The sequence below is a fragment of the Panthera leo genome, chromosome A2 (genome assembly GCF_018350215.1).
Source record: "Panthera leo isolate Ple1 chromosome A2, P.leo_Ple1_pat1.1, whole genome shotgun sequence".
NCBI classification, from domain to species: Eukaryota; Metazoa; Chordata; class Mammalia; order Carnivora; family Felidae; genus Panthera; species Panthera leo.
Window position 1 is genome coordinate 19,346,614 of NC_056680.1, and position 27,719 is coordinate 19,374,332.

General features: G+C 52.9%; 2 protein-coding genes across 3 annotated transcripts; one reads left to right on the top strand and one right to left on the bottom strand.

Moving 5' to 3' along the window:
- Positions 1-394: 394 nt before the first annotated feature.
- Positions 395-27,719, top strand: MAPKAPK3 (MAPK activated protein kinase 3). Of its 2 annotated transcripts, none has more exons than XM_042929495.1 (11): positions 395-504; positions 776-1,052; positions 20,066-20,205; positions 21,390-21,454; positions 21,923-22,002; positions 23,791-23,914; positions 25,088-25,163; positions 25,511-25,635; positions 26,061-26,146; positions 26,420-26,500; positions 27,189-27,719. In XM_042929495.1, exons 2-11 carry the CDS (start codon positions 828-830, stop codon positions 27,339-27,341), a joined length of 1,155 nt encoding a protein of 384 aa, XP_042785429.1. In that variant the 5' UTR covers positions 395-504; positions 776-827; the 3' UTR covers positions 27,342-27,719. The 2 variants fall into 2 exon arrangements, with proteins under 2 accessions (XP_042785429.1, XP_042785430.1); XM_042929496.1 differs by having other exon boundaries at positions 404-474.
- Positions 12,599-13,901, bottom strand: LOC122214395 (ubiquitin-conjugating enzyme E2 L3-like). The gene is given in 2 exon segments (XM_042929497.1): positions 12,599-12,932; positions 12,935-13,901. Coding segments are annotated over 2 exon segments (672 nt in total). The 5' UTR covers positions 13,329-13,901; the 3' UTR covers positions 12,599-12,654.

Below are 27,719 nucleotides of genomic sequence, written 5' to 3' on the forward strand. Positions count from 1 at the left end.
GCCACCACTAAGGAAGTCGCAAGCCTTACAAGCCTTGCTAGAGGGCCGTCTGGCAGCGTGTAGAGAAAACGCCCGACTCAAGTGGCTTCCTGTGGCTCCAAGAGAAACTGCGCTGTCACTTCGTAGGTCGCTGGTAAGCTCCGGGACTCTCACTGCCCTCGCGGTCCCGGGGCCCGGGAGCCTAGGAGGTTTCCGCTCTCCTTCGGGAAGCCACGCCCCCTATTTCCGTCGGGGCTCCGGGGCGGGGCCCGCCGGAGGCTCCCTCCACGCCCGGTCCTGCCAGGGCCCGCCTGGCCCTTTAAGGCTGACCAAGCCCGGCCTCAAGTCGGGGACGCGCGGGGCGGGGGGGGGGGGGGGTGGAGGAAAGGAGGGGGGCGGTCACGTGGGCCGCCGGCGGCGCGACTCGGCTCTAGGCGCTCGCGGCCGCTGGCTCCCGGGACCGCGGTCCCTGCCCCTCGCCGGCGCCGCAGCCAGGTACTCTGCTGTCAGATACGCCCTTGCCAGGTACGCCCTCATAGGGCCCCCTCCACCTCCCTCTCCCAGAACCTCACGGTCACTTGGCGCCCGACCCTTTACCCTCTAGACAGGTGTCAGGCCGGACTCCCTAGTGCTTGGTTGTGCGACCGCCCCTCCTGCCTCGGCTCTGTACTCTCCCGCAGTTCGTCCCGAACTCCCGGCCCCGTCCACGACCCGCAGCCCAGACAGGCTCTAGGGCTCCAATACTGGGGTGTATTGGAGGAGTCTGAGAGGAACTCATTCTTCCCTTCTCCCTCAGGTGGCCCTGGACGCGCCAGGCTGGGGGCGCCTCTGAGCGCCCCGCGGGGGCCATGGATGACGAGACAGCAGAGGAGCAGGGGGGCCCCGCGCCACCGCAGGGTGCACCCTGCGGACCCGGCTCAACTGGCGCTCCTGCCCTCGGGGGGCGGAGGGAGCCCAAGAAGTACGCAGTGACCGATGACTACCAGTTGTCCAAGCAGGTGCTGGGCCTGGGTGTGAACGGCAAGGTGCTGGAGTGCTTCCACAGGCGTACTGGGCAGAAGTGTGCCCTGAAGGTCAGTGACCCCTCCTGGGTGACCCGGAGGGCCCAACAGCAGAGGCTTGTGGGTGCACATATGCCCAGGACCCCTGCTAAGCTTCTTATGATCAGTATCTCCTTTCATCCTTACACTACCCTGTAAGGTCAGGCTCCTGGTCCTCCTTGCTTTACAGGTGGGGAAGTCGAGGCTCAGCTTAGCTAAACTCAGGATGTCCCTGAGAGCAAGGGGTGGAGTCAGTGTGAGTAGAGTCTGCTCTACCCGGAAGCAGGGAAGGAGCGGTTCCTGACTCTGGGGTTATGGCTGGCTGGGCTTCTGTGTTCCAGCAGGGAGTGGGGGTGGGGGGTGGGGGCTTACTCAGCTTGGTTGTTCCTTCCATGAGAAACTCTTCTTCTCTTTCTTCTCCCCCCACCCTTCCTACTCCCCTCTCCTCTTCTTATTTTTCATGAGAAACTCTTCTGACTGGAATGAATCTGAGTTTCCTTCTGCCTGAGGCTGAGTCCCCACCAAGGCTTGGGGTGGGGCTGCTTTCTCCTATGGCCCCTGCCTGCCTGGGCTGGAGGGGTGGGAAACTCCCAGGGCTGGCTGGTGGGTAAGGATGGTGCCCATCACGTCTGTGAGCAGGAAGCTGCTGATGGGCTCCAGCTGAGTCACCGGCCCCATGTTGAAAGGGGCAGGCCCTGCTTCAAGCCTGACCCACCCTGGTTCCTGGGCAGAGGGTGGGCCAGCCATCTATTCATGTCACACCACAGCCTCCCCTGGAGGCCTGGCTAAGAACTCACTGATACAGATGGAATCCAGGGAGTTCTGGAGGTGGCTGATCTAGCCACATAGTTCTGGCTTAAGTCACTTAGTTCTTGGCCCAGGACCCTGCCTCATACCCAGAATGCCTTGAATCTGTCATCACTGGGAAGTTCACTCCATTGTGGTTTGTGCCAGTGGCCACCTGGATGGGTAGATCATGGCATGGAGAGCAGCTTTGGAGGTTAGAATACAGCAAAGGATCTTCTCATTTTACAGACATTGCAATTATGAGCTTGAGTGCAGGGTTCTGCAGACGTGGCTCTAATCTCTGGCCTGCATTTGCCAGCTCTGTGACCTTGGACTAGGTACTGGACTCTGGAAACCAGGTTTCTGCCTCTGTTCAGGGGGAAAGATAAGGGGTTTATGTGAGCTTGGAATGTGATGGTGCCTGTAGAGTAATTGGTACTGGGTCTGGTGCAGGTCTGGAGAGGCTACGGGACTTATTTAGGGTACAGTGTCTGCAAGTAACTGAGCAGGGACCTGGGCCCAGCTCCTGTGTCTTTCTTAGGGGCACTGGGGCTGATAGGATGGGTCTGGAGGTGGCTGGTCTGGGCTGGCAAGGCTGAGTCTCAGGCACAGCTTCTTCACCTACTAACCCAGTAGTGAAGTGGGGTTTGGGGTCCTCCTCTGAGTCCTTCGAGGGGGAAGTGGCTGTTCTCAGTGGGGAGTTTCCACCTCTTCCCTCAGCACCATCATAGCTCTCTCACCTCTTAGGAGGTCAGGGGCAGTTTGGGTAGGCAAGGGGCCAAATGAGGCCAGAGAACCTCTTCTTAATACCAAGCCTTTGGCCCTGTGTGCCAAGGCTGAGTTCTGACCAGCCCCTATGGTGTTCCAGATGCTGTGAGCGAGGCAGGGATAGAGGGGGAGGCCAGAGATTGTGGGCCCAGGCAGCACCAGCTTTAAGCAGAGCTGGGTCTAGGCCCTTCCCCATAGATGCTGTGTTTGACAAGTGACTTGGGGGGGAACTTCTGACTACAACAGTTTCCAAAGCACTTCCTCTTGAATCTAGGGCTTCAATGCTTTCTCTGTTCTGGACTGCGAACTAGGACAGGCCTAGAATAAATTCTCCTGCTGTACCCCTTTAGGCTTTATGGGTGAATATGGCCAGGGCTACTGCCTTGGAACCTTCAGGACCTGGCCCTAAGTTGGCCCTCAAGGGGTACATGGATTAGATGTGGGCCCCACTCCAACACTTTGCTTTTCTTGCCCCCAGCCCCCTTCCAGTGACCAAGTCTGGAAGTTTCTACCATCTGGCAGGTCTTTACCATCTTCCAAGATGGCACTAGTACAACCTCTGGCACATCGTACGTGTACTGTGAGTGGTGGCTCTAACTTTGAGGAAGAGGGTGGCATTTTTCTGCTTAGCCTCTACCCCCTGCCATCTCTGCCCTTCTTGGTGGTCCAGGCCAAGTGCCCTGGCCTCTCTCCATGCCTGTGCTCTTGGCCCTGTTGTCCAAGATGGCAGATAGTGCTTACCCTGAAGCCTGGAATGTAGCAGGCCCTCATCAAACAGGAAGAGTTGTGGTCAATGTCCTGTAGCCGTTGCTATTCTCTGGGGGCCCTGGAGGAGCAGGCTCCTCCCCGGGGAGCTGGGCCTCTTCCCCTTTCCCTCAGCTCCTGACACTGCTGTGGTTTATCTTGGCTTCACTCACACTCAGCGGTTCCCTCTTGAGGCCAGTTTCTGCTGCTGGCAGGTCCTTCCACTCTTCAGTCCCCCCTAAGCACTTGCTGCAGTCCCGTTGGCAGGACCTAGAGGACTGTCCGCCAAGCATGGGGGGCAGGGGACTGCCTCCTACTGACCTCCTGCCTATGCCTCCTTCTAGGCCTACCTAATGAAACAGTATGCCTCAGTTTCACTCCTAACTGGGCACAGCCCTGCATATCTGTCCCCCATTAGTCACCCCACCACATTTGAGACACAACCCCTCAATCCTCATCACATATGTGAAAATTGTGACCTAGACCCTGTGGTCAGAAATCATGTAGCTTGATTAAGATTATAGCAGAGGCCAGAATCTCTTCCCCTCCTGATTTCCTGCCCAGCCCACTTGTGGTCCTCTGCCTCAGGGCAGGCAGAAGTAGCCATGGCACTTAGATAAATAAAAACCTAAAAAGCTTTGAGAAGACAGAGGGGTTCTACATGCGGAAGAAGTGGATTCTTCTTTCCTACCACTGCTCTCTGGGCTCTGGGGCTAGGGGCCCTCCTCTTTGACCACTGAGTATGTTGGAGGCCCCAGGGCTCCCAGTGCCCTCCTCTTCCCTTCTTCTTCAAATAGAATGTAGTGGTGGGGTGCTGGGTCCCCATGCCGGGGAGTTCCCCACATTGCTCCATGGGTGGGGCTGGCCTGTTGAAGCTGGTGCTGTGGAGCTGGATTTGAGGCTGGGTGGGGCTACCAGGCAGGCCGGTACTTTCTCATTTGGCAGCAGCCACCCCCTTACCTACCAACTCCATACCGATCAGATCAGCCTTGGCAGGGCCATTTGTTACCGAGTCAACAAGTCAGGAAGCATGTGGAGGGGCCGGCAGTCCTGTGCAAAGGAGTCCCCAGTAGGGCTTTCACTGTACCCAACCACCTCCCCCACCCCCACCCCATGCCGTCCCTCTCCTGGAAGGAAAGAATTTGAGGAGCTCATGTGCTACCATGCTGGTAGAAAGTTCTGAACTGCCAGGGGTGGGCAATTTGCTATTTAAACAAAGATTCTAGAAAAGGCATCAAACCCTAAAACCTGCAAATAGTGGAGTTTTTGGCAGAGATTGTTTGAGCTGCTTCGTACCTGCTCATGCATTTGCAAGCTGTGCTCAAAGCCTAAACTGCTGCTGGGACTGCCAGGGTCTTCCCACCCTATCCAGGAGCTGACACAGTCTTCAGGCCTTGGTGCTGCAGATTCTAATATTCTCAAAAATGGCCAACAATTTCCCAGACTGTTCTGATGGGTCCTATCCCCAATTCATGAGATGTGTTATGTTACCTAATTCTTGTCATTCCCATTTTATGGACAAAGTTGTTGCTATTCAGCAAGGCAAATGACTTGCCCAAGATGCACAGCTGACGAGTGGCAGGACTGTGACGTGAGCCCAGGCAGTTTGATGCCAGAGTCTTAGCATTTAAGTCACCCTGTGCCTCATGCTAGTTTATGGGGACAGGGGATGGTTTCTAAGACTTGGCCCCTGGAAGGGTGCTGTCATCATCTTCTGTGGTTCCACTGGGAGCCCTGATAGCCCCAGCTGGGCCCCAAGTGATGCTGCTGGTATTTGTTTCTATCTGCCCAGCTCTCCTCACTGTGTAAGACTGTCTGCTTGTGAGCAGACAAGTAGTCCTGCAGGCCAGCACACAAGGGCCATGACGGCTGTGGGACTGCCTCAGAAAGGTTGTGTGGTTTGTTTCAAGCCTTTTGAGTCTCAGACAAGCCCAGCCCAGCAGAGTCCAGGCTGCCACAGGCAGGAAGTCAGGTTGGTGAGTGGGCGAGAGGAAACTGTGTCAGGGCTGGGCCAGCCAGGGTAGACTTCCTGGAAGAGACCGCCAGCTTTAATCCAGGCCTCTGATCTGAGAAGGATGTGGATGACAGAGGAGGGCATCGGGTGTGTGTGACAGCATGCTGGTTTGGACAGCTCAACACCTACCAGCTCAACACACTACTCACAGTCGTGTGTCCTGGCAGGACATGGCTGATCTCAGCAGGGCAGGTGTCCAGACCCCAATAAACCCTGGGGAGCCATAGAGGGACTATGAGGGCTCTGTGGAAGAAGGGCCTTGAGAAAGGGCAGCCACTTTCCCTCTCCATTTGCCCACAACTCAGATTCATACCTCACCCCTAGGGGCCTCTGTCTATCTTTGGTATCCTTCCTCACAAAGTGGGCAAAAATCCTCCCTCATTCCCCCAGAGCTTTCTTTCGTGACATCATGAGAACCATTGTAGAGCACTGTTGCTCAGGGTGCTCGAGGAGCTTCTGGGTCACCTGGGCTGTCATTCAGTTCAGGCTGTGTGGGAAGCGCCCGGTCTCTGTAACGACAGAGGTCTGTCATGTCTCTGCTGAGGTTTGTACTTGGGGAAGTGATTTCCCTGCATGGATCCCTCATCTTTCTCTCCAAGGGCCTCCTTGGGATATCATCATGGGATACCCCTGTGAGTGGGCAGCAGGTGGAGCATCTGGCTTTGCAGTCCCCCCACCTCCTTTGGTTCCAGCCTCGTGACTGGCTGCCATGTGTCCAAAGGTGATGGTCACCAGGCAAGAGCTGAAGACTGCAGTCAGCCGTAGGTGTGGTAAGAGTGTGCACCAAGCCCTCCTGCATGGGTAGGTCTCCTGCTCTTAGGACAATAAGAACATGGCTTTCACTGGCTCCCGTGATTCTCTAGGAGAATTTTGGTTCTGCTGGCCTGCTCCTGTCTGTTCAAGATCTTATGTGTTCCCACATGAGAGGCTGCCTGGGGTTGAGAGAGAGCAAGGCTCTGGGCTTGAAATCCTTCCTGCCACCTTCTCCCTGAGTGACCCTGGACAAAAAGGCACTTTTGGAATCTTTTGCAAAATCATCATCTCTGTGGTGTACTTGAACCCTGGGTTTGAACATGTGGCCGGAAGGAAGATTCAGTCTTGGTGGCTGTACCTATCCCTGTGTTCCTGCTATGATACAGCACAGGCCAGTAGACACTCTTAGAGGGCAGAGCTCTCATTTGGGGCTGCTTGAGTGCATTTTTTGGTGGCGTGTTATCAGTCTTTATGAGGACTCCCTTGGGCTCATCTTGCACCTGGGGAAGCCAGCCCTTTGTGGGGTGAGAAAGAATAGTGTGAAAGGAACTTTGTATCCTGGACTCCCCCACCCCCTACCCTCCCACCCTTTTGGAATTAAGTGGATTAGGCCCTGTGTGATTGTGAATAAAGTCCTGCTGCTGGGAACCATGGAGGTTTTGCTTAGAGCAGGAGTATGAGAGGAGGCTGCTGCTTGGGGGAATAAGGAGCCTCAGGAGGCCTTTTTAGCACTGGACAGGCCAGAGATGCTGAGAATATTGATTTTGGGTTTTTTTGTGGGTTTGGTATTAGGGTTGCCTTTTTTTTTTTTTTTTTTTAAGGCTAGGGCTTTGTCCTTGCTGCTTTCTCTTTATGGCACTTTCTGTTCTGTCTCGTCCATTTCTTCTTTCCCCTCTCTGTTTCTCCTGCTATCACTTAGTCCTTCCCCTCTCTCACCTTGCCACTTTCTGTCTGAGGAGTTTCAGGCTTAGCTGGGCCTCTTCTCTGCAGCCCGCAGGCTGACGGCAGGCATAGGACAGATGGGGCTGGCCAGGTGCTGGGAATTCATCCTAGTCACTCTGAAAGTCTCCCCCCAACAGGGTAGGGTAGGTGTAGGGCAGGAAAGAGGAGCATCTGGCTGTGCCCATGCCACTCACAATGTCCCCTCCTGCTGCTGGCCTTGACCAGTTGCTGGTGGCCTTGGCAGCCAGAACAGTGGAGTCAGGAACATTTAGGCCAAGCTTGTAACCCGAGGTGTCTCCTGTGGAGTGTGGGAAGTTAGTTTCAACTGTGGCCTCCACCTTTGGGTCTTCTTTTATGGCTCAATGGTTTGAGACTTTTGCTCAGGACAACAGTGTGAGACCAGGAGCACTGTGACTCCCAAAGATTCTCTGGCTAAGACTGAGGAGAGGAGCTGGGGTCTGAGCCAGGGCCTCAGAGCCAGTGGGAGGAACTTGTGGAGAGGCTGGGAGGGCTTGAATGTTAGATGCAACCTACCTCTACTCTAGAAGCCAATACTGTCTATGGGCTGCCCCATACTAGCTGGGATGAGGACCCCAGAACATCTGACTCTCTAGCCTGCACCCTGAACCTGACCCCCTCATCTCACTGACCCTCAGAGGCTATTTTCAGGGGTGTAATGGGCCAGGGCCTGGAGCTGCCACACTCATCACCCCATTCCTAAGGGTTCAGCCTCCAACAAGGGGCTCACAACTTGTTCTGTAGGTGTTCCCCCAACATAAAGTTTAATCCCCCTTCTCAGGCTGTGACAGAGGGGCTGGCAAGTACTCTCCATGCTCTCTGGCAGGCAGTGGCACACAGAGTAGGAGTTGGGGGTGGGGGATGGGATAAGAACACCCACTTATCCCTTGAGTGCTTCCTACACACTAACCACAAACAGAAGAATCTAAGAATGGGTTGTATCACTCCAGTGTCATGGATGCAGAGACCGAGACTCAGAAAGGCAAAGTAACTCACTCAGAGTCACAGAGCAGGGGCATGCCCTGGCTGGGCTGGAACCCTGGCCTGTGGGCAGCCAAGTTGTGGCTCGCAGCTATCCCTGGGGATCAGGAGCCAGACCTCTCTCCTAGGTCACAGTCTATCCATCTATAAGATGAGGAGCTGGCTGCTCTGCTTGACAAGGTCCCCCGCTTCTAGCAGTGAAGACTTTTTTGGTGGGCAGTGATCGTGGGCAGTGCTGGGGAAGCAGACAGGCAGGTAGTGGCACAAGTAGACAGGCAGCATGGAGACTGGCTAGAGGGGGCCCCAAGATGCCACTCCTGAGCTAGCTAGTAAGTTTGCCAGGGGAACAGTCAGCTGTGTGACAGGGACAGGAGCTCTGGGGTTATGACTCAGCTTTGAAGACCTTTTTCCACTGTACTCCATTGCCCAGTTCAAGCCTTTAGTCAGGCTGAGCCTGTACCAGGGTGCATCTTTACCCTAGGGAGGCCTGAGAGAATGGGGATGAGTCACTGTTTGCCCATTCCTATGACAGGAGTGTCCCTCAGTGCTGCCAGGTTACTACCCTGGTCTCTCAGAGGACTTCCCCTTCCTCATGGCTATGGCTCCATGGCATGATCAGAGACCAGGAAAATTTCCCAGAAGCTGGCTGGGTGTGGGAACCCTCAGAGCCCTCTAGCTGAACAGGAGCAGAAGAGAGAGAGGGGCCGGGGGTGGGGGGTGGTGGTGCTGGGGGGCACCAATGGAGATTGGAAGCCACTTGCCTCTGCCTCTCCTGGGAGAAGACTGAGTAAGGTAATGGATGCCTGTGCTCACCCAAGCCTGTGTGGGGAGCTGCAGGGACATGGATGAAGCCAAGTGAATTGAGAGCAATGCCAGCAGATACAGTGTTGGCTGTTGGCTTCAGGAAGAGCAGGTCTGGGGGATGGAGTTAGAAGTTTCCCTAGGGTCTTTGCACTGTGCCTCTTGGAGTAGTCCAATATGTCCCCCCTCCTGTCTCCCACACACATTTATTCCTTTGTTATCTTTGTGACATCTCCAGGGGGACAGAATCTCAGGGGTGCTGAATCTCCTATCTCTAGGGCTGGCCAGGGGCATGGCCTGCTGGGTGCCCTGGTCATATCCTCACTTGCCTTGGTCACCTTTGCTTAGGGAAGGTGGCCACTGCCCTCTGTAGCCCCAGCAGCTATGTAGGCATCACTGTGGCACAATGTGGGACACACACTGGCTGAGGTGGGAGTCTTCGTGAGGAGGGACCATTGAAGGAACATTGCTTCTGAGGTTAGAATAAAACATTTGTATTTGCTGAAATCTTCCAGTCTTAGGGTGAAAATGTCTCATTTTTACACTGTCATAGGAGAAATAGAACCAGGGTAATGTTTCACTAATTATGTAGCTGATTTTGACAGAAAAATGCTTTTTTCCTCTAAGAAGTTAAAGGAGGATAATAGAACCTGTACCCTCTGAGTATGTACTCAGGGACCTCACAAGGCACCTCAGCTCCTCCCCCCAAACCCCCCACTGTCAGAAGGCTGTGGGCAGAATGCTGGGATCTGATACCTGCCTGGGGCAAAGGGAGTTCTTGTCCTGCCACTTCATGTGTGATCTCTGAGCGGGGTGTGTTTGTGTGAAGGTTGTAGCTCTCTCTGGGCCCCTATTTCCACCTGTGAAGTAGATGTTGGTAGTCCCAGACCAGCCTGTCCTCCTGTCCCCATTGCCACGTGTGAGGAGCCTGCACACCACAGATGGGGAACTGGGGCTCAGAGAAATTAAGGAATAAGCCCCAAGGTCACTGCACATTTTGCAGAAGGGGACTTTGCTAAAAAGGATGCATGGAGGACTTGAGGGTATAAAGGTGGATTCCACTTGAGGGAGTGAAGATATGCCTCTCCTCTAGTCTGCCAAGCTGAGAGCTGGGTGAGTTCCCTGACTTGGGTCCCCAGCTCTCCACCTTGCTTCCCCACCTGCCCCCAGGGTCTCTCCCCTGAGATTAGCCTTCTCATCCTCTCACCACCAGGAAGGGTCTTTCCCCTCCTCACTGAGCTTTTCACAGCAAAACAGAATCCATAGACTCTTGATTTTTCATTAATTTTTGCAAAGCCAGGTCTAATCCTGCCCCTCTCAGGATTTGAGACCATTTTCTGTGACCTGCTGGATTCCAGAGGCTGGGATCCCTCTGGGTGCCAGAGGCTGTATCTGGATTTCCCCAAGTTTTGAAGAACAGGGACATGAAGAGTGTGGGGCCACCTGAGGGCAGACCCAGGGGAATCCTGAAGCCAAGCAAACCTTGAAGCCCATATCCACTCAGTATGCACTTGGTACTGTGCTAATCTAAGCCCTCTGTGTATTCTCATTCCATCTTCATGGCCATCTGGGAACTTGCATACTGTCACTGTTCCCATTTTCCAGATTGGACCAGTGAGGTTCAGAGAGGTTGAATGGCCTGCCCAAAGCTTATAGGCAAGTGGAGGATGGAAGCGACCTCTGCTTCTGGCATCCGGGTCTGTCTGACCTGGAGTCCCATGCCCATAGCTAGTCTTTCATACTACATGGCTCCCAGCCTAGGGTACTGGGATCTCTGGGCTTGCCCAGCCCACACTTATGTTACTGCTGTCTCTGTTCCTCCCTGCCGTGGAGCCCAGCTCAGTTCTCTCTTTCTGGAAGCATTCTTCCCCTCTCCCACCCATCTCCACCTCTCCCCAGACCTGGCACTTCTGCCTTTGTTTCCAGGTTGTCTGTAGCTGGTGGGAAACAGATAAACTGAGGCCATCAAAATTTAGCAAATTGAAGGAGTCTTGCGTTCCTAACTCGACAATTTCCAAATGTGTGTCGGATCTCCTGTCCACAGAGGTTCCTGGGAAGACATCCAGATTGGAGCCTCAGCCACCCTCTCCCATCCTAGGGAGATGGTCAGGGAAGCTCCCAGCTTATCAGCTGTCCTACCCTCGTCCCCTCACTTCACTCCCTGTGATCAGGTGCTCTGGCCTTGGCCTAGAAGGGGGTTATTTGGGGTCTCCCCTTATTCCTAGGCTCCCTTGGCTAGACTTCCCCACCTTGCCTGCTCTGCCAGGTTCTGGATCTAGAAAGAAAAGAAACGGGAGAGAAGGAGCCAGGACTAGTTCCCTAGGGCTTATATCCTCACCAAGTACCCTAATTTGCAAACTCATCAATAAACCCCAAAATCCTTGAGGACAGACTGCCTGTGGATGCATTCTCAGCCCTAGCTCTGGGCCTAGCCCTCAGGCAGGGCCAGTAAATATTTGCAGAAGTAGGGAAGGGATTTGTAAAATAGGCAGGCCTCCCTGAGCATGAGGGTTGAATCTTGGTTCCCAAAAGACTCCTGGATGCCAGAGGTGGCTTACATATGTAAGCCATGAGACCCCGAGAAGCCCCAAAACCTCCCTGAGCCTGAGTCTCCTCAGCTGCTGTTACAATAACCACCAAGTGGCAGAGCCTAGTCTAGACCCCAGGGTATGGGGCCAAACCCCACATATGAAAGGAGCAAAACAGCTATCTGCATGGTCCCCACTGCCTAGATACCAACAGGCAGGTTCAAGTTCTGACTGTCACTGCCCAGCTGTGTGACTTTGGGCAAGTCACCTAACCTCTCAGAATCACCATTTCCCCACAGTTAAAAGGATGATACTGGTTCTTCTCATGATATGGTGAGCACTGAATGAGGTGATGTCTATGACCAAATGCTGTGGCCAACACACTGCTGGCCGAGCACCAGGGAGACAGTTGTCATGAAGGGGTTGCTAAAACTGATCTGATTCTATCAGTCCCCGAGCATCCAGCTGGGGCCTGGGCATTTGGGGTCTGTGGTGTCGTGCAAGCTGACCTCCCCGGAACTTAGCCTCTGAGGAGGAGAGGTAAATGGACAGGGCAAGTGGAGGACAAGATATGGTCAGAACTTAATGAAGCGAGGTCTGATCTGACATGAAGCCAACTAATGCATAGCTGCAGAATTGGTTCCATTAGCTCCTTTAATGAGCTACAAAAGCTGGGGAAATTAGTGTGTGAGAGAATAATGGCACACGTCTGATGCTCTAATTTGAAGCTGTGGCTAAAAAGTTAGATTTGACACTGCCGGCACCTCTCCAAACAGCACTAGTATCCTTGGATGGGGATGGGAGTGGGGGAGTGGAGGCAGTGAGTGAGGGGAAGAGGGGCATGGCTCTGGCTTTATAAGAAGATACTGAGGCCTTAAGAAGGAAATTCCTGCTTCTGAATCCTGAACTTGAGGTCAATCCATACCATCCCATCTCTGAGGCTATGGCTACCATTCTGAGTGGACAGAGCAGCTTGCAAGGGTCAGGGGCTAGCCAGGGGTGGCCCTCATTGGTATTAGCAGCACAAGGCAGGAGTGGTCTCAACAGCTGGCTATAAAATGAATCTTGCCATTCCAGTGGCATGTGTTTCTCATAAAATTAGAGATCTGTCACCATGGGAAAAAAATAATACCAAATAATCAGACTGGGAGCCAGAAGGGATCTTAGATATGGCTGAGTTGAACATTCTTGTCAAAGGGAATGTGGTAAGTTCAAAGTGTTTTTATTTATTTATTTATTTATTTATTTATTTATTTATTTATTTATGAATGTCTTAAATTTTTAATCCTTTCTTTACAGGTTACCTAGACCATTTTTGATTAAGAAAACTGTAGAAAGTTAGTAAGTACCACAGCAAATGCCAGGCGGTGGCACGTGTCAATTTTCCACAGAGTCCTGCTTTGCGGGGTGTCTGAATGTGCTGCTCAGGGTCTCCACTCACATTCGCTGGAGTCAGTTGCGGCAGAGTTAAGTCCACAGGTCGCTTCTCCCCGTATTTATTTGTAAACTCTTCAGTGTTCTTACAGAATTTTTTACGGTCCTTAGAGTATTCTTCAGCTAGATCAGCCCGAAGTGGTACATGGGCTGGGGGTCATTCACCAGTGCTCTGAGGGACTGGATTACTTGGTCGGTTTTGGTTGCTGGCTTCCAGTTTTCAGCACTAATTACCAGCAGACAGACCTGTCCCTTTTCATTGATGTCTGGGTGATAGATCTTTGTTTTAAATATGATCTTCGGCGGTTTGAATGGGTACTCTGCTGGAAAGTTTATTTCGATTCCAAAGACCCCCTCATCATATGGAGGGTTGTCAGGAACAATAAGCCCTTGCCAAGTCAATAAATTAGCTTCATCAACCTGGATGTTCCGGAAGCTTTTCATTCCACATTTGCGGATTTCTTCAAGCTCTTTCATCAGCCTCCTGCTGGCCGCCATCTTGGATTCTGGTGCTGCTTCAAAGTGCTTTTTCTTATCCATAGCCTCTCTCTGTAGAGAATAGAGGTTTCCCCACAGTGAACAAAATGTGATTTTAAAACCTGTATTTTCCTATAACATTCTGTCCAGTTCTGCTGCCCGAGTGTTGGGTGTTGAACATGATGTAATCAATAGCCCAGGAATGCAGCTCTTCAGCATTCTGGTCTGCCCTTGCCTGAGGCTGGGACTAGACCCCCAAGTGGGAGAAGATGTGATAGGGGTTAGGGACATACCAGTCCTTCTACCTCTCTCTTTTCCATACTCTGGCACAGAACAAAGCTGAGATTCCCCAGAAAATAAAGGGTCTGGTGATGTTATCTCAGCCTCCTGGTGGATGTGCCAGGCTACAATGCCATGTGCTGGCCTTAGTCTTTAGCAGGGAGTTTATTATCAGATAGTTTCATGCGAATCTTTCTGTATCTTGGAAAATTATTGTCAAAGGCGTTTTCAGAATGTCACACTTTTCCCTCATGTAAGGTCTGATGCAGAATCCCTTTAAGAATTTGGTCTTGGAGGGGTGCCTGGGTGACTCAGTTGGTTATGCATCTGACTTTGGCTCAGGTCATGATCTCACTATTTGTGAGTTCAAGCCCCACATTGGGCTCTGTGCTGACAGCTCAGAGCCTGGAGCTTGCTTTGGATTCTGTGTCTCCCTCTCTCTTTGCCCCTCCACCGCTCTTGCTCTGTCTCTGTCTCTCTCAAAAAAATAAACATTGAAAAAATAAAAAATAAAGATCTTAAAAAAGAAAAAGAATTTCGTCTTGAAAAAAGTTCAAAGAATGTCTGTGCTTCTCTTCATGGGGTGATAAAAGCAGCAGAACCTATCTGGTTTTCTTCTTTGCCAAAACTCCCAGGAAGCTCAGAATTAAATTGTATGTTCAGTTGTAGTTATGAGTTAGTTACATGGGTGTCTGGTATATTTAATTTTTCTCTTCATTCTAAAGAGAATCTGATGTTTTTTGTTTTATTTGTCATGCTTTAGGATTATAAAATGCCTGAAATCATGTTGTCAATGAATAGAGGAGTGGAAATAATAGACTTCTAGTGGCTCACTGGACAGTGAGAACAACTGGATACCTGGCTTCCAGGAGATTCCCTTTGCTGTAAGAATGATGTCTCTCAAGCCGTGGGTTGTCAAGAACTCCAGAGTTAATATTTCTTAATTTGTTAGTGCCTCACTGATGGGAGAGATTGCAAGCCAGCTCTCTTTCCCCGGAAGGAGTGGGTGTTCCCCTAGAGGCCACACAGCAGGTTGGCCCAGGCTTCAGGTTAACTGGCTGGGAGTGTGGGGGTTGGGGTGGGGTGGGGTGGGGGAGGCTGCCTGTCCAGGCTGGTGGCCTTGGGACTTCCTGTGTGTGAGACAGATGGAGATAGTGTGAACACTTTTACCTGAGAAGAGCCCAGCCCTGGGGTTAGCTGGATGTGGACACTAGATATGTGGATGAGCATGTGGGCCTGGGTGGATGGACTTTCTGGGGCTGGGAGGTGGCGGTAGTAGGGTGTTGGGGCTTGTCCCAAAACAAAACTGCGTCTTCACAGAGCCACTGCAGACATCCCAGCTCTGTTTGATGCCCTAGGAAAGCAGACAGAGTGCTTTTACAGCTCTGGGCAACGTGAGCTGATGCAGAAGATGGGGCCTCAGTGAGAGAGGAGGTCTGAGCAGAGGGGTCTGGGCTTGGTCACCTGCTTGGGCAAGGCTGTCACAGGTTGAGTTGTGGTAGCAAGACCTCCAGTTTTTCTTGGGCACCTCTCTGTGTCCAGTACTCTGGTAGAGGCACTTCAGAGAGATAGAAAATGTTGGATGAATAGATGGACAGATGGGTGGTTCCCATCTCTGGGGGTTCAGAGTCACTATTGCAGGGAATGGAGACACATGCATACCCACAGCCCCTCACTTGCACACTTCCCCCACCCCCCATGCTCCCTATACCCATACACCCTCAGGGACACACCCCTATACATGCATGTACCCATGTTCCCGTGCACATCCCTACACACACCCCTGCTCTCGCACACACCTATGCACACGTTTATTTCAGAACAAGTTTCCCGAGTCTTGTAAGCAGTAGTTTTGGCTAGTGCCTCTTCAACTTGGTGTCACCCCCTCCTCCCATTTCCCCTAGGGGAGGGGTTGTCTGGACACTCTCTCAAAAGTCCCTTCTCCTCCCTGTTCAGCCTTGCCACACTCCAGCTTGGTGGCCCCAGGGCAGTGACTTCATCTTCCTGAACCTCTCTTTCCTCAGTCTATAAATTGGGGTTGCTGGTCCCGCCCTGCTTGCCTCATAGGGCGGCACCAGCATTCCCATGAGATAAGGGAAAAGAGAGCGTTTTGTCAACTACAAATTGTTTTCCAAACAGTCAAATGTTGCTATTGCTTTCCCAGCTCCTGAACTCAGGACCTCCTCCATCTACACGTGAAGCCTGTCCTTGGCTGGGACGGAACACAGCAGGGAGGGAGAGAGGGAGCCTGGCCAGTCCCAAGGCCCCCATTCCACCTGGTGCCGCTGGAGGGGCATGGGCCCCGCTGCCTCAACCTTTGTCAGGGTCTACTGTCTGCTGGGGTTGGCAGGGATCTTGGCCATTTGGCTGTAGGGTCTGGGGACAATTTGGCAATGGAGAGTGAGGGAGAAGGGAGAGGTGGAAACAGCTTCATCAAAGCCTGAGTCTAGAGCGGTGTCATTTGTTCAAGGATATGTCATCTCAGATTTGATGCTCATCTACCTGTGGTGGGGGCCCTCACCTCAAGTACAGCCAGGAGCCCACCCTTAGGAGAAAGCCAGGGTTCCGTCTCACAGGTATGTGGGTGCCTGCTGGGCATAGCTGGAGCTGCCCAGGAACCATCACTGACACTTAGTTTTGGTGGACCGCTGGGAGGTCCAGGGGACATGGGATGGGAGTGAGGCAAGGGTGGGGGATCTGCTGAGGTGACTACCCCCCTTCTTTTCTTCCTGGTTGTGACTAGGGACCAGGTGGCCCCCATGAGGTTCAGGTATTTGGATAGGTGTCCGTGGAGACTCAGGGGCCGCTCCATGAAGGCAGTGATGTAGGAGTGGGGCTATGGTAGTTACTTTGCAAGGAGCTTCTGACCTTTGCATCTCTGAACCTCTGAGAGGTTCCCTTCTCCCAATCTAGCCCAAACCCCATAGTTTCCCTCTGTGAGAAACTGAGGCCCAGAGACGCAAAGGAACCACCCAAGGTCACACTGAGAGTAAGAGTAGAACCTGAGCCTCCTATATCTTACCCCTGTGCTCATTTCTATGCCTGGGAAAAAGGGGCTCTTGCTTGGAGACATCTTTTATGAAGGATTGTATGGACTCATGTACCTGCATGACTGAAGCCAGTTTATAGCAATAGCCTGTGGGCTGGAGCAGTCAGGATGGGCTCCTTGGAAGAGGTGGTAAAATCTGGTTCACCATTTGTTGAGCTTTCCTGGGTCCTCCTCAATTTAATCTTATTCTGTCCTCATGGTGAGTTGTGAGGGTTTCATCCTCTTAGCTCTACTTTCTAGGTTTACTTGTTCAATAAATATACAAGTATTATCTGAGCCAGTGCTCTGTGCCAGGCCCAGAAACAGGGACCCACAGGTGACCAGGCAGATTGGCCATGCTCTTGTGGGCCCACAGTCTCATGAGGGAGGCAGCATGGTGCAGCCTGGCTGGGGAATCAGCCGTGTGGCCTGGGACCAGTTACTTTCCCTCTCTGTGCCTCCATTTCTCAGCTAAAGAATGGTGATAACAAAACCCCTTGCTCCTAACATTTATAAAGTGCTCAGAACAGAGCCAGCCACATTGAAAGTGCAATATCTATATGTGTGTGTTTGTTTAAAGAGTTATCAAAGGAACAAGCTAATTGTAGGTTGTGAGCCAGTGCTGCACAGGAGGGAGGTAAAAAGGGTGATGACGTGGGAGCTTGCTGGGGAGCTGGAAGTGTTTCTATCTTGATGGGGGTGTGGGTCACGGGGGTGTGCAGCTGTCAAAACTCATTGAGCTGGGCTCTTGAGGCCTGTGCATTTTACTGTATGTGAAGTATACCTTAATGAGCAAAACACATGTATAAAAAAAGAAAAAGGGTGAAGGGAGAATGCGGAACTCTTGAGGTCCTCTTTAGTCGGGGTGGTCAGGGAGGGCTTCTGAGAAGAGGTGACATTGGGGGGACTCCTGGAAGAGGAGAAGGCTCTGGCTATGGAGAAGAAAGATGAGGAAACTGAGGCTCTAAGAGGTTTGGGGCCACACTCAAAGCCAACCCAAGGGATTAAGAGTGACAGCCCAGGAGATTTCTTGGTAGCTGGGCCTGGGTGGGACCAGGTCCACGGCTCTGGCCCCTGTGATCTTCCCTGCAGAGAAGTCAGTGGAGGCATTTATTGTGTCTTCTGGGGGCAGCCATATCTCCACCCCTGTGCCTGTTCTCAGGGCCTTGGCACTCAGAAAAGGACTATTTTAATCCGTGTGGGAAATGGGTTCCTAAATATGGACTGAGTAGGGTGGGAGCCATTCAGAGGCTCCAACTCAGGGCAGCTCCACCTGCTCCTCCACCTCAGCAAAGCACAGGGTACAGTCTTAGGCCATCAGGCCCTCTGGCCCTCCTTGGCCATCCACTCCCTTCCCCCCCCTCTCTCCCACACCTCCCTTCTAGCACTGTGCGCACCTGCCCGTCTTTTGTTTGTTCAGGAGCTCAGTGTTTTCTGTTGGCCCCAGCCAGGGACCTGCAGCTGGACCTGCCCTGCCTCTTCTCTAAAACTGCTTTCAGCCTGATTGGAGGTACAGAGGCAAAAACCACAGGGGGAGGTGCTGGGAGGTCTTTGCAGACAAGGAGACATTTGAGCTGAGCCCAGAAGTTTCCTCAAAAAGAGGGAGTTGGCCCAATGGGGAAGGAGAGGGGCAATGGTGCATGTGGCATAGGCATAGAGTAAGGCTGTTTGGGCCTGGTAAGTACATTATTCTGACCAGAACAGGAAGGGTTGGGAGCCAAAGGTAGCAGGCAATGAGAGGAAGACAAGCCCTGAATGGCAGGGGAGGTGGTGGCTATTATTTGGAGCCATGGGGGAGGGGATTTAAGGGGTGGGGGCAAGGATAGGTAGGGCCGAGGACCTCACTAGGAGTGTTCCAGCTGTGCACTTGAGATTTTATGAGAGAAGAGAGAGGACTCTGGTGTAGGAGTGAGATGCTAGTAGCAGGGCAGTGTGAAGAGGGGGTCCTGGAGCCAGTCTGAAGACCCCTCCAGGACACAATCAAGTCAGACCAGACTGGGCAAGAGATAGCAAGGGGCAGGGAGAAGTGTAAGGAGGCCACACAGAAAAGAGGTGTAGAGGGAACAGAGCAGGGATGGAGGATGGTACATCTTGGGTCCTGTGGCTAAAACTGGGGTACCCCTGGCTACAGCCACCTCAGCTAGTGTGGTGAGTGGGAGTGACTGAGCCCCTGCCTTCAGCACTGCAAGCAAGAGTCTGGTACTCAGGAGCTGTGTGGGCAGAGAACTGAGGGATGTTCTGGGAGGCAAAGGCAGCGTGAGCAAAGGACCCATGGTTTCCAGGCTGGGAGTCTGCCTACAGCAGCCTCCATGCACACCCCCACCCTGGACTGGTTAATGGAGCAAGGACCCCAAAACTGGTGGAGGGGCTTGCCCAGCTCCCTGCACCCCCAGGCTAGGTCGTGGTTAGCTGCTGCAGAAATGGGGGAACAGCTATGGGGCAGCAGGCATGAGAGCCTACTGCCTTCCTCTGTGCTCCTGTCTACCTTAGCCTAGAGAGCTAGGTCCCAGAGCTGTTCTTCACAGTGCCCTGCAGAGGAGAAGGCAAGGCCAGGGATGGTACAGTGTCCTGCAGGTACTGAGCAAGATGAAACTGCTCTGAGCTGTAGGCTTGAATTCTGACCCTGGTCCTCAACCCTGATCAACTAGGAAACAAATGGGGCTGGGTCTCAGGTGAGCAGCCCTGTGGGGAGATGGTTTGTCCCTGTTCTCCACATTCTGGACCACCTCACCCCGCAGGCTGACTTCTCCTCCTCCCCTATACCTCCTCTGAGCAGGACCACTCCGGGGGGCCTTGCTCATTTCCAGCAACTGGCATTATGGTTGGCAGCCATAGCCTAGGGCTGAGTTAACCTGAATGAGGATCCTGATGCCCGCCCACCCGCCACCTGCCTTGCTGTGATGCATCCTGTAGGGATGACTCTGTTATTACTCCATTTTACTGAGTTGTGGGCTTTGGCTTGGAGCTGTGAATGTTTGCCTGAGGTCACACTGAGTCACTGGGAGAATTCAGCCCCAAACTCAGGCCTCACCTGACCAGGATGTTACCTCCCTCAACTAGGGTGCCCCCTGCCCCCAGACACTACCTATGGGTCTACAACTCTTATGCCATAACATTGCAAAAGTGCAGCTCGAGGGATGTGTGGCCCCTGACCTGGGGTCTCATACCTGATGTGTGATTTGCTTACAAAGCCCACTCAACTCCCACTTCCCTGGCTGCCCTGGAGAAGGCATGCAGGGCTTCTCTAGCCTCTGAGTCTTTCTAAGCTGTCAGCTACCCCCATGGGCTTCCTGTGGCCATGGGACCACAAATCAGAGAAACCTAGATTCAAATCCTCATTCTGCCCTTTATAAGATGGGTGACTTTGGGCAGGTCACAGGCCTCTCTGAGCTTATGTATTCTTGTCTGCAAAGTGAGGGCAGTGGCACTATCTGGGTGGCTGCTGGAGAAGTGGGCTGTGAGCCTGACACTTTCTGTGCCTACCTGCCCTCAGCTCCTGTATGACAGCCCCAAGGCCCGGCAGGAGGTGGACCACCACTGGCAGGCCTCAGGAGGCCCCCACATCGTGCGCATCCTGGACGTGTATGAGAACATGCATCACAGCAAGCGCTGTCTGCTCATCATCATGGAATGGTATGCTGGCCTCATTGGTAGTCCTGTGGCCCCCAGGCTCCCACCATTCTTCTAGGGGCCCTCTCTGCTCTTCAGATAGCAGCTATGGGAGGCACTCCAGCCCTTGAGGAGTAATGGAGGGGCAGCTTCAGGCATTGCCCATAGAGCTGTGCAGCTGCTAGCCACAAGGCCGTTCCCACAAGGATGGGAAGGGAACCATGGGGGCTCCAATTTGGCTTCCCTGAGTGTGATTTCACTTTGGGAAGAGGGGCTGGAAGAGTTGTCAGAGAAAGCTGCCAAGTCCTGATTGTGGGTCAGGGGAGATTTGTGGGGGAAGCAGGACACACACAGTCACCTCCTCGATTTGTACTCCTGTGGTCCCTCCAGATACTGGGAGCCAGTGGCCTCTTCTACCTTGAGCTTCTCCCAATAGCACTGTGGCTCAACCCTAGCCTTCCTCAGACCCTGGGCCTCGTGTCTACACCTCAAGCTCCTCCCCACCTACCTTTAAGTCCTCCCTTATCCTATAGGTTAGCAGCTCTTGAGTCAGATTTGGGGTTCAGATCCTGGCTCTACCACCCACTGGCTGTGTGATTTTAGATAGCCCTTAACCTCTCTGAATTTTTGTAACTGCCATGTAAAATGTGGAGGAAGATCTAAATGTAGTATTCACCCTGTACCTGACTCCATTCTAAATGCTCCATGTATATTGCTTATTCAATCTGTGCAACTCTGTGACACTGGTGCTATAAATCCCATTTTACAAAAGAGGAAGCTGAGGCACAGAGAGGTAAAGGGACCAGCCCTGGGTCACATAGCAGTGCACGTGAAGGGTTTGCCCAGGGTACAACACCCTGTAGGTGTTCAGAAAGCTGTTGTCATGATGATGACAATTGACATCTCCTCCCTTATATGAAGAAGCTGAGGCTTGGATGGAGGGTTGGGCTGCCCAAGCCTCAACCAGATGGGGGCAGTGATCCTGGTGAGGATCCCTGGGGAGCCCACCCTATTTCTAAGAGTCCAGTTAAACCCACCCAAGCTGATGGCCCACTACGCACCAAGTTCTTCAAGGCACGAGGAGGCTGATGCTGACTGTTTCCAGGGGCAGAGCGGCAGGGCCTGAGGTCTGGGCCTGTGATTCAGAGCAGGGGCAGGCTGACACTTGATTAGCCCGCTCCCTGCTTACAGTCACTTTTCTCTTCTAGCATGGAAGGTGGTGAGCTATTCAGCCGGATTCAGGAGCGTGGCGACCAGGCTTTCACTGAGAGAGGTATGTGCATGCAGCTGGACCAGAGGGGGTGTTCCAACTGAGATGAGTCACAAAAAGTTGCTGTGTGATGCTGGGCAAGGCCCTGCTCCTCTCTGTGCCTCAGTCTATGCAGCTGAATAAGAGATGGTGGGATAGAGTGTTCATCCTCCCAAGGACTTCCATGAGTTCAAAATACCTTGTCAGAGATGGACTCTTCATGGCTTTGGGATGGAGGCCTCAAAGCCTCTTGGTGCCAATGAGCATCTCAGCTGGGAAGAGGTAGCCCAGGCCTGAGGAAGGAGGTAGAGGGGGACTGTGCTTTCTACCTCCAGAGGAAATTAAGAGAATGGGGGTGAGGGTATAGGATGGGTGTCCTGGGTGGCAGGACTGCTATCACCATCTTGTGCTATTCCAGGGGGGTGATAGGGTGGGGGCCCCAGGCTGCTCGACTTTTGACTGGCATCACTGCCCCCTCCTCTATGTCTGCAGAAGCTGCAGGAATCATGCGGGATATTGGCACTGCCATCCAGTTCCTGCACAGCCGGAACATCGCCCACCGAGACGTCAAGGTGAGGCTCTAGGACCCAGGTTGGGGGACCAGGGAAGGGAGTACACAAGCCTCAATGGCTCCCAGTACCCACTAGATGGAGGCAAGTTTCCTTGATCAGCATTCAAAGCCTCTGCCCCCTGGCCCAGACTGCTCTTCTCAGCCACTTCTCCCATGGTTTCAGCATATTCCTTCTGCTCTAGCTAGATGGGTCTCCTTGTTTCTTTTAAACACTGTGTAATCCCAGTAGGCTTAAGCAGAAATGAGTGCTTGCCTCAAGCCAGTAGACACTGACAAGCATCTTGTTTAATTCTCATATAACCCTGTGAGATAGGAGCCATTACCCATTTTACAGATGAGGAAGACAGGTCTCAGAGAGAGATTGTACCTTGCCTAAGCCTGCACAGATGCCACACTGGGATTCATTCATTCTTTCTTTCAGCAAGGACTTTTATGAACATGCAATGTACCAGGTCTCAGACAGGGACTGCCTGACACTGTTGTGGCTTCTGTGAAGTAACAGCCATAGTTTTCGTAGATTAGGTCCTCTAACGCCAGCATTTTAAGGGAAAGAAGCCATTTGCTGGGAGGCAAGGAGGAACCAGTTGAAGTAGTCCCAGCTCCTGGGTCTGTTTTCCCTTTCAGTGGATGGGATTCAGACACTTTCTAGAGGCTCAGCTCTCCAAATGTCCTATCTAGGGAGGACTGGGTCCTATAGGTCATCAGGATTGGATGCATAAAATGCAAACCACATGAGGCAGTCCCACACACATATGTATACACGTGCCAACCACCATCAGAGCAGAATCTGTGAGTCCTGAGCCCTCTACCTCAGGCTTAGAGCATCACCCTGAGGCTTACTTCCTCCTGAGACTGGGCAGAGAGGAGTGGAGGGCCCAGCTACAATATCAGGCTCCTCCTCTGGCTGAGTACTGCCAGTCCATTTATCTTTTGATTCTGGATACACATGGAGCCAGGACAGACTCACCTTCTGAACCCTTGCTTTATTTTGGCCCTGGCTTCCTTTTTTTCCCAAGGAGAGAAAAACCTTCTTTAGAGGTGACTCCCTTGAATAAACTAAACATGCTTTCCTGCTTTCATCCCAATCCAAGATCAGATCATCTCAAATAGAACTGGAGAAAAAGCTTTCACTGGCTCCAAACTGGAACTCCATCCAATACCATGTCCTTTTACCCCAGCTCTGCTTGAGGGTCTCTCCTTTCCTCCAGAGCCCTAGGTCCTACCTATTCATTAAAAACCAGCTTCAGGACTGCCTCCTCCATGCAGACCTCCCCGCTTCTCTTTTCCTCAGGCTCTCTGTGCTTTGCAACCAGGAAGAACAGCCTCTGTGCAGCTCCTGGGGCCTAAGTGGTGGGGGCTTTCTTCCTGAGCAACCTCGGGCAGGGCTGCCCTGCTCGCTTGTTCCAGGTTGGGCACAGGACATGGGCTTGGCAACATGACAACCTACCTTGCCCCAGAACCTTCATTTTGGTATTTCATGGCAGCATTACCAACACAGGCTCCAAAGTTCCTGCCCCTGGGCTCTGTGTGGCACTTGGCTTTTCACAGCTTTGGCTGAACACCTGCCTCTGTTTCCCTTCTGCGAAAGGAGGCGTTACCTCCCAGCCACCTTGGTCTTCTCCATATTTGGCCCACATTGTTGGTAACCAGGGCCCCGGTCTTTTTAGTGAGATGGAGCTGGTTCCTCCTGAATGGATTGGGGTGAAGGAAGTCTGCCTGAAGATCATTTTGGGACTCTGCCCCTGCTTGGTGCCTAACTCCAGACCAATGTTTTATCTTCCTGGCCCAGCCTGAAAATCTGCTCTACACGTCCAAGGAGAAAGATGCAGTACTCAAGCTCACTGACTTTGGCTTTGCCAAGGAGACCACCCAAAATGCCCTGCAGACACCCTGCTACACTCCCTATTATGTGGGTGAGTCCTTGGGATATGGTTTGTATGTCCCTACTCCCACTGGACCCTGCTGTGGTGTGGGGCAGCCTATGGGTTGCAGAAGCCAAAGGGTTAAAGCCCAGTAAGGAGGGAGGAAAGGATTCTATGGAGGCGGTGACGTGGGGGGCCGGAGGCTGCAAAAATATTCTCCCAAACTTCAGCTTCTGCTTTTGAAAATAGATCCAGGAAAATTCTGGCTGTGGCCTGTGAGCTGAATGACATCACAGCAGCTCTAAATATATACGTGATAAAAGGCTGCCATCAGCTCGGGACGGAGCCCAACCGAGGTTGTTTTTCTCCAGTTTTTATCTTCCTGGGATTCATATTCACAAAGTAGGCAGTCCTCCCCTATTACATTAGAAAGATACAGGGCACCAGCCACTTGTCTTGAGGGAGAGGGTCCCTTAGACCAGGGCATGGACGGGATTTGGGGGTGTCACATACTCATGCTTCCAGAGAAGCTCCCTGCTCCCTTGTGAGTGGGAAGCCCAGATCTGGAAAGTGTCCCTACTGTGAGAGAGGGGTGATGACTCTATTTACAGAGGGCTCTTTTCTCTCAGGGAGGCCTTCCAAGAGAGCTGCTGAAGGGGTGGGGAACCCTTGAGACAGCTGAAACGGTATCCTGTTTACCAGGATGTGTTTTGCAGTATTTTGGCTTGGAAATCTTCTGGCTTGCCCATCATTGCACAGGTGGGAAGAACAAGGCCCCATGGGATGGTAGCCAAGCTGAAAGTGGAAACCAGAGCCCTACCCTTGGCCCCTCCTTGCCCGTGATCTAGGCTGTACATTTAGGGAGACAAGGGACACAGAGCAGCTGGTGGGCTGAGGCCCTTCACCTGTGGCTGGACTCCACCAAATCCCAGACTGACCTTCTCTCCCTCTCCTCCCTCACCAAGGCTGATATTGGCCCGAAGAAGCTAGGAAGCTATCATTCTTTACAGCCCAGCCTAAAAGCGGGTTTATTTTTTCTGGGAGCCGTTTTTCCTCCCCCAACTTCACACACATGCTGCCTTCCCAGAAGGTGCCAGACACCAGTCTGCTCTGCCCCACCCCCCAGCCCAGGCACCTGCTCCCCACCTTTCTCAGGCTTCAGGCTCCTATCTGGGCTCCAAGACCTTTGGTCTGAGAGCCCTCCTGTGCCCTCTGCCCTGCTAGCTCCTGAAGTCTTGGGTCCAGAGAAGTATGACAAGTCGTGTGACATGTGGTCCCTGGGCGTCATCATGTACATCCTGTGAGTACCACCACCTTCACCCCTATACTACCTCCTCATATCCTCAGAACCACTTCTGCTCTGCCCCCCCTCAAACCTTTGGTGAACCTTGAGTGGGTCATTCTTCATGCAGGCTGCCCTTCCCTTCTGGTCAGGGGACACCCCTCCTTCAGGCTGCCTGAAGGTCTCTCCTTGCCAAGGGCAGATGGCATTCCTAGCATGACCCCAGAGTCCAGAGGGCTGGTATTCTTGCCAAGGTGGCTGCCATAGTGGCTGCCTGTCTTCTCAGTCAGGGATTTGGGGAGGGGAATGGGTCCACCCTGGTGCTGCCCTCACACCTGTGCTGAATGACCTCCACTCTCCTGCAGCCTGTGTGGCTTCCCACCCTTCTACTCCAACACGGGTCAGGCCATCTCCCCAGGGATGAAGAGGAGGATCCGCCTGGGACAGTATGGCTTCCCCAATCCTGAGTGGTCGGAGGTTTCTGAGGATGGTGAGCTTGCTCCACTGGACCCCATCAGCCTTCATTCTGGGAGATACCACTTTGGTGTCAAAGCAACCTACGTTCAGATCTTGTGTGTGTGACATCTCATATCCCATATCCCAGCTGTGTGGCCCTAGGAAGGTTACCCAAACTTTCTGAACCTCAGTTTCTATATCTACCAAATGGGTTCAAAACTCACCTCCTCAAAGTTTCCTCTAACTCCTGTCCCTTATTAAGATTTTCCCTTTGAGGACCCTATATCCATTCTCTATGGCTATTTAATGAGCTCTTCCCAGCACTTAGTAGCTTAAAACAAGAAACAGTTATTAGCTCACTGTTTCTATGGGTTAGGAATCTAGGGGCACATGTAGAGCGGGGTGGGGGACTGACTCTGAGGGACTCTGTAACTTCCCCACTCCCCATTCTTCCTCTAGCCAAGCAGCTGATCCGCCTCCTGCTGAAGACAGACCCCACAGAGAGGCTGACCATCACACAGTTCATGAACCATCCCTGGATCAATGTGAGTGCCTCTGTGCCCTTTGGTGGGCAGAATGGCAAGCTGGAGTGGGGCCGTAGGCAGGAGGGTGATGTCTCTGGAGGTCCTGGGGCAGGCCACAGATGTGTGATAGGACCCCACCGACAGCCTGACTTTGCCACTGCTTCAGTCAGGCTCCTTTGCCTCCCTGAGCCTTGGATGTCCCATCTAAGACAGGAAGAAAGGGGGTGGGGTGGGGAGCCAGTGCTGTCCCAGGTGCCTGCAGGTTCTAATCCATGGGCTTGGGGCTCATTCCAGCAATCGATGGTGGTGCCACAGACCCCACTCCACACGGCCCGAGTGCTTCAGGAGGATAGAGACCACTGGGATGAGGTCAAGGTAGGTGGATGCTGCCTCAGTCTCCTTACAGCTTCCTGAGGTTTGGAAAAAGGGACTCCAGGGTGGTGGCTACCAAGATCCTGCATCATCAGCCCCTCCCCCATGCCTAGACACAGGACACCTGACTGCACTGGTGTCCAACTGTGGCACTCAGAGCACTGGGCTGTGCTATTGCATTCAGGATGGTGCTCCTGGCTCACAGGGACTTTGGGCCAGGGGCTTAGTGAAGGGGCTTTGGCCATAACCCCCCTACAGTTTCTATTTTGGAGAGTGGTCAGCCTGGTTTTAGACTTAGCGGAAGCCAGGTTTGAGCACATGGGACAGCAGCTCAGAGCCCCAGGATACCCTGGACACAATCTTCAAGCTTCATGTCCTGGGTGCCTTTCAAGATGATGTCCCCTGCAGGCCTATGGTTCTTAGCAGGTGACATTAGCCAAGGTCCCTCTCCTACTTACACTAGTGTGGTCCCAGGGAGTCACTATACTTTCTGTGCCTTAGTGGATAAGCTCAGGGTCCACCAGAAAGGACTGTAGTGAGGATTATGTGACACAAGGGGATGGCCCAGTGCTGGGCGCTTGGGCAATAAAGGCTGTCACTGCCCTCATTGACATTAGTAAGGGGCTAGAGGCAGGAGGGTGATGGTTCTTGAGGCCAGTGTGTCCTGACCTCCGTGGGTATCTGTTCGCAGGAGGAGATGACCAGTGCCCTGGCAACCATGCGTGTGGACTATGACCAGGTGCAGATCAAGGACCTGAAGACCTCTAACAATCGACTGCTCAACAAGCGGAGAAAGAAGCAGGCAGGCAGCTCCTCAGCCTCACAGGGCTGCAACAACCAGTAGCTCATGGGGCCTTGGATGAGCTGGGCCTCTTGGTGTGGCGTATAGATCCGAGTATGCTGTGGCCCTGACCCAGAGGGCCTGAGGTCATTATTTGTAACAAAAGGATCGTTTTTTGTTGTGTTTTAATTTGTCACTTGGAACATCAGGATGGGAGACCTTGACTCCAAACCTCATTAGAAAGGGCCCAGAGCCTGGGAGTTAGGGAGCCACCTGCCTCAGCTGCAGAGACTTTGGCCAGAGTGGCCCCAGTGAGACATAGGTCTGTTCTGCGCTGGGACATGGCCTTAGACTTCTAGGCCACTAGGGGTTGTGGCAGACTTCCCTCCTCCCATGGAGATACCCCCTCTGTAGGGTAGGCAGATGGGCCTGGCCTTGGGA